We start from the raw sequence: 6,794 nt of genomic DNA on the forward strand, positions 1-6,794 counted from the left end.
GCACATGATTTCTTTTGTACTTTTTGCATTTCAAAGTTTTGTATTTTACAAGTGAATTATTCAATACACTAGGATTCTTGTTTCAACTTGTGATTTTTAAGACATTGAGAGATTACTACAAAAAAGAAAATTCATGACGAATTTCAATTCAAGGCAGGAATCAATTACAGAGAACACACAATACAAAAGGAAAAGTCTTTCAAAATGCTCTTTTTTATTATATATATCTATAAGAGCAGCAGAACTCCGAAGCCTCCCTTTGACCAACCATTGTATTTTACTCATCAACAGCCAATGGAACAGATTCAGCCTGCAAAATCAGCTCATTATATATATGCTCTTCAATATCAAATATCAAACAATAGAGAGAGGGCTACCATACCAGTTTGCGGTACTTAAGAGCATAAAACATTTCAAGATATCGACGGATCTCAAGCCTGTCAAGCTTTGACACGTGCTTCCAGAATCCATAAACGCCAGCGAGCGTCAACAACCTATCTGAATAGATCTGCCATGTGTATCTACAAAGGACAAAACAACCAAACATAACATTTATCTTGATGGTACTCAATCAAAAGATATCGATCTGAATCAATAGGGTACTTCACTTACTTCTCCTGGATACGCTGCAGGCCACCCTTGGAGATTGACTCCCAATGAGAGGGGTCTTGTTTGGTCTTCTCAAAGAAATTTATGAGCAATTCAGTCACCTGGTCCCCATGGTAGGGGTCGATGTGGAACCCGGATTTCCCATGAACAATGATCTCAGCAGGTCCCCCGTGAAGGGTCGCAAACGTGGGCAAACCGCAGGTCATGGCCTCCACCACCGTCAACCCAAACGCCTCGTAGAATGCAGGCTGAATGAACGCTCCCCTGGTGTCCGCAATCACACGATACAGCTCCCCGTTCCTCACTCTGTTCATCTGTGAGGAAATCCATCTAAACTGGCCGTTGAGCTTGTAGTTGTCGATAAGCTCGTGCATCTTCCTCATTTGGGCTTGCTCTTCAAGATCCTTGGATTCCTTCCTTCGGTCACCACCCACCACAACAAGGTTCACCAGTTCACGAAGCCGATCACTCTTGGCATACCACTCCACCAGTCCTGTTAAGTTCTTCACATTGTCCAATCTAGCCATTGTGAATAATATTGGCTTATTCTTGTCTTTCAACACACACCTACATCGCATTTCATTCCATTAGTATATGTATGTATAAATATAATGAATGTATATAAAAAGAAAAGCTAGGCAATCAACGTACAGGTGTTCTTCGTTCTCAATGGAACTGAAGAGAAGTTCCTCAATCTCAGGGTGGAGTGCTGTGAGCCTCTTGTCTTTCTCGGTATAAGAGTAGTAGATCCCCATATCAGCACCGGGTGAGACAATGTTGAACTTGGGGTCAAAAACATCAATCCCATGGACCACCCTATATAGTCCAGGCATTGTGAAAGCGGTATGACTCTCATACTGTCCAACTGTGTCCTTGCTGAAAATATATCAATACAAGTTAAGAAACAGCAATAATATTAAGATGATATGATTGAAAAGTAAGTATGTATATACCTTCCAGCAATTTCTTGGAAAGTGCTAGTGATGATGAAGTCCGTATGGTTCATGGCAATAAGATCAGCTGTAAACTGAGAAGAGAAATGATACTTGTCGTCGAAGTTCTTCCGGTAGATATCGGAATCAGGATACTTGGTTTTCTCCAGGGCATGAGCAATGGTACATTGAGTGACGCCCAGCTTGTGGGCTAGCAAAGAGGCAACCAGGTTGCCTTCACTGTAGTTACCAATTATCAAATCTGGTTTGGCTTGCAGCTCTGCTGTTACTTCTTTGGCCACATCCTGATGATCAAGTCCATGGATTAATAATTATTAGTCTGGTTAAACTAGAATTTCATAATAATAATAGGTAGCTTATAATTACCTCGGTGAAGGTCTCGATATATGGCCACACCTCAAAGCGAGAGATCCATTTACGAAGAATTCCCTTTTCGGTTCTAAAGGGGACTCGCAGAATATGAGAGTGGTCTGCTCCGAACACTTTCTCAAGACGCTGCCCGCAAGTGGTTCCCACGGCGTCAGGGAGAAGCCTTGTGACAATGAGAATGCGAGGAACGATGTCAAGGCCTTGGTCTTTTATCCGCTTGAGCATCTCCCGCTCCAGAGCAGGAACTTGATCGAGAATGTAAACGACCTGGCCACCGGTGTCCGGATACCCCAAGACGTTCTCCTGAGCAAAGTAACCATGGGGAGAAAGAATGACCACATTGAAGACCATGGGGATTCTTCCGAGGAACTTCTCGAGAGTGCAGGCGTCCGGGGCCTCGAGAAGGTCCAACAGCATCTGGATCATCTCCGTGACGCCCTCTGCTTTGTCCCCCCAGCCCCTCTCCAAGCTGATCTCTTGAAACTTATGCTCGAAGTCAGAGTATGGAGTGGATGCATCCAGTGTTGACAGGTACTCGGAGGCCTTCCTCAAGACAGATTGGAGGGCGTTGAGGTTTTGGATTCTGTCATTGAGCATCATCGTCTTGCCCTTGTAGTGGTGGGTTCGGAGGAAATCGAGGAGCGGGTGCATGCTGTCCCTGTCATGGAACATCTTAGCAGAGAGATGCCTGTTGAGGAACTCCACCCCGTTCCCAATGGACTTGGTGAGGGTGGGGCGGGGGAAGGAGGCCGTGAACGGTTCGAAGTCCAGCTCGAGAACGAAGTTGCCGGTCCCATCAACCAGCTCCTCTTTGAAGTGAAGATACTCGGGAACACTCAATATCATTTATTTATGAAACCCTTTCATCATCCAACCCTAAGTATATTATTAACTTTTTTACAATAAAGAAAATTAAAATCCAAAAAATAAATATTAAAAAACAAAAAATGTAAAACAACCATTCTCTTAAGCTATCATATTGCTTTATTTGTAAATGAAGGTTTCTCACGCATTTGACCTGAATTCACAGGTAAAGTTCTCACCAAACTCATATAGCTATTAAACGGGTTATAACATCTCATTATATTAAAAAATAACCTCATCAAATATTTGATATGAAAATCCTATAAAATAGGAATATACTAAAAATTAATATCCTATTTTATTTAAAAAAAATATTATTTATAATTAAGAAACAATTTTATAATAAAGAAAATAAACAGGTAATGGGTATCACCAAACCCAGATAGCTTTTAAATCGGATTATAACATATCATTTATTTGTGAAACAATTTCATCATCAAACCTCAAGTATATTAATTATTAACTTTTTTACAATAAATAAAATTAAAATCCAAATATACATATATATATATATATATATATTAAAAACGAATAGTGTAAAACAACCCCCGTAATAAGGGAGATAAAATCTAGTATAATATATATATGAGAAGTATAGTTTGAAAATTCTCTTGAGTTGAGAAATGTAACATTCGTTACTTTTCAAACCCGAAACCCAACCCACTTCGAATTTTTGATTTTGTTTATAAATATATATGTGTGTATGTGTATATATATATATTATTAATCTCGAGTTTTGTTTCATGAATTTTGTTTGACATTCACCAATTTTGATTCATATTTGGATTTAAGTTTGTATTCGTTAACCCGACCCTTTGGGTCGTTTCGACGTATATTTTTATTGATTGAATTATATTCAAGATGATTCAAGTATATTATTCGTTCATTCCAAGTTTTTAACGAAACCCCGAGAGCTTAATATACCTTACTTAATCGATTTTCGAACTACATGGGCTTAATACGTAAATATCTAAGTTAATAATCTTTTCAAAATAATTCAAAGTTCAAGGTTATTATTGAAACTATAGTTTTAATTTAAAAGTTTATACCTCTAAAAGCTCAATGACCGAAAGTGTAAATATAGTTAAATTATATTAATTTAATTAAAAAAAAGAACCCACCCCAGCCAACCCACCCCGTTTTTCCGTCTGTGAACTCCGGCCGTCGGAGTTCGGCGCCGGCAGGTCTACAAAATGTCCGTTAATCATGCGTTTGAACCGTTTGTTTAGTGTAATGATCATAGACTTCGATAACAAACAATAATCAACATCTTAATCGCGTTATAACGACTTAGAATCGTCAAATTAAATTCCGTATTATCCGCCGGAAAAAGGGCATCAATCAATTAATATGATTAACGAATACACGCTCCATTAACTAGTATAAATAGGATGTAAACCTTATGCTAAACTCGCACCAATCCTTCTATCCATCTAAAACACTCCCTAAACTCCTTATTTAATCAGTCAAGTTAACTTCCGGCGACCCTGTTTCATCCTCTTCCCGTCACACTAGCAGGTAACGATTATATGCTTTTTGATTGTCTTGAGCCAACTAACAAAAGCTCTAACCTTATTTAATCAAACATGGAACGAATTAGCAGATTAGATATTTAGGGCTTTACGTGAAGAAGATGAAGTTGAAAGGTATATTATAAATACAAATGTTTTCGTTCTAATGACAAACACGTAAATCGGATCAACTGGTTGGCTCGTTTGGATGTGAACGGAAGGACCCGGGTTTTGGGCGATATTATTTTTTTTCTTTCTTTCAGCTTTAATAAATATAAAAAATCAAATAAATTATTTAAATCATAATAAATCAAATATAATTATTTTTAACTTAAATATATATTTCCAACTAAACCCAGTCTCCACACTCGTTAAAAACTATTTTTTTAGCTCGTTAACTTAACCCGTTCGTTAACTTTAACCTCGTTAATATAATATTATATTATTATTGTAGTCGTTAATCTTTAAATACACCAATGTAGTCCTTTTATTTAGATAAAACTTGTACCTTAAAATCTATATTCCATAATTATTAAAGTTTACTTATTAATAATAAATTATTAAATAATATGCAAATAAGATAGTTCGTTAAAATCATTTAAAATTAGTTTATATCATGATTCGTTAACATTAACTCGTCAACTTTAATTTATTAATTTTAATTTGTTCATTGAACTTAAATTCGTTAACTTTTAAGTCATTAAACTTTGATTCAGTAATGTTAATTCATAGTTCATTAAACTTTATTTTGTTAGCTTAAAATTCGTTAAAATCATTAAGACTTAGATTAATATCAAAATAACCCATACATTAAAATAATAAAATAATGCATGTTTTCAACAAATAATAAACTTTAATAATTCCGTTGGATTAGTCTTTAAATTCCGTATTTATCTCATTTATAGTTCGTGACGTTTGACCGCTTCGGTTTCATTATCATGCTTTTGGTTTTCATTGCAATGTTTATCTTCAATTTCGAGGTGAGTTTCTCACAACCCCTTTTTAAACGTTTTCATATTTTGGGGTAGCATATGTATCTATTACAAATTCAAGTATTACGATTTTGATTACAAACTGCAATTCACTATATGGACTTGTGTGTTACTTGATTACTTGCTCGAATTTACTTGCACGTGGTAGCCTCAATATGTATGATCATACGCCCCCCTTTGCACTCAGGTCCATTTGTATCGAGTGGAAAAGGGCCTCAGTATCCGAGTACGTTGGTTGCTACCAACTGGAAAGGACCCTACTTGCGCGATTACCCGAGTACGTTGGTTGATACCAACTGGAAAGGACTTTACTTGCTCGTTTATCACTTGTCCATGAATTGTATAATTTTTTATGTATGTATATAAAACTGTGGAAATCTCATCAGATATGTTCATAGCTGATTTTATTTTATACATATGTTACAAGTGTAAAGATACGAGGATGAAAGTTAGAAGACACATAGCATGCCTATAGGATATTCAAAGAACAACTCATCATTTGTTTATTTATTTGTTACAACCTGTATTATTTGATAAACTTGTGTTACATGAAGATTTAAATGAAATAATGTTATTATGGTCGCATAATAGTGTCACATGTGTTTGAGCAATCTGTACGTCACACTCAGGCGTTTCCGCTTTAGCCGGGGTGTTACAAGAAAACCCGTGAAAACCCTATATAACATCGTTTTTTTATTTTTTTTTATTTTTTGTTACATGTAATATATGTTGTTACATTTAATTCAAAACATCGAAAACATAAAAAAAATGTTTTGCTATTTTTTTTACATTTTTTTAGTAATTTTTATATATGTTTTCAGGTGAGAGAAAATGTAAATAAACTTTTATATTTTTTATTAACTTTAATTGTGAACCACAAGATTTAATCTTTAATTAAGAACATGTGGTTGAGAATGAGTTTTTAGAGTTTTCACAATTTAAGTGGGTTTTTATTCTAACCTAACCCTATATATATATATATATATATATATATATATTAAAAAGGAGAACGGATATCATAAACTACTAATTTAGAAAAAAGGCAAAGATAAGTAATCTTGTTATTTTTTTTATCAGGTAAAAAAACGTACAGGACTTCCATATCATAAATATAAATTAGGCAACCTTATCACGTGAATCGGCCACACCTTTAGTATTTGGACACACATAAAGAATGGTTATTTATCAATTCTATAAACTGAAAAAAGAGAAAATCAAAACTATGAATGTATAGAGTTGATTATTTATCTGCATATCGCACATATTTCTTTCTCCATATCCGGCCCGTTCCCCATCCTCGTGAGAAGCGTTGAGGGCTGCGCTCATAGCATCGTCATAGGATGTCTCTGAGAAGACCCGATGCACAACCTACAAAAGAAAATATACAAGTGTCAAAACACCTTTTCTATGTACAAAGGAAAGCGTAAAGACATGAAAGCTTACCTGAGACAACGCTTCTCGAAGAAGCCATTCCTTGGCAACCAGAGCTTCTTGGA

At 35.6% G+C, this 6,794-nt stretch overlaps 1 protein-coding gene across 1 annotated transcript; it reads right to left on the reverse strand.

Annotated features, from left to right (window-relative positions):
- Positions 1-183: 183 nt before the first annotated feature.
- Positions 184-2,738, reverse strand: LOC143569653 (sucrose synthase-like). The gene is made up of 6 exons (XM_077055516.1): positions 1,929-2,738; positions 1,563-1,846; positions 1,261-1,485; positions 613-1,176; positions 383-521; positions 184-310 (listed from the first exon to the last, which is right to left on the reverse strand). Exons 1-6 carry the CDS (start codon positions 2,601-2,603, stop codon positions 278-280), a joined length of 1,920 nt encoding a protein of 639 aa, XP_076911631.1. The 5' UTR covers positions 2,604-2,738; the 3' UTR covers positions 184-277.
- Positions 2,739-6,794: the final 4,056 nt, after the last annotated feature.

Source organism: Bidens hawaiensis, unplaced genomic scaffold (genome assembly GCF_021521415.1).
Source record: "Bidens hawaiensis isolate Kalapana, Puna unplaced genomic scaffold, B.hawaiensis_p1.1 tig00001236_1, whole genome shotgun sequence".
Lineage (NCBI taxonomy): Eukaryota > Viridiplantae > Streptophyta > Magnoliopsida > Asterales > Asteraceae > Bidens > Bidens hawaiensis.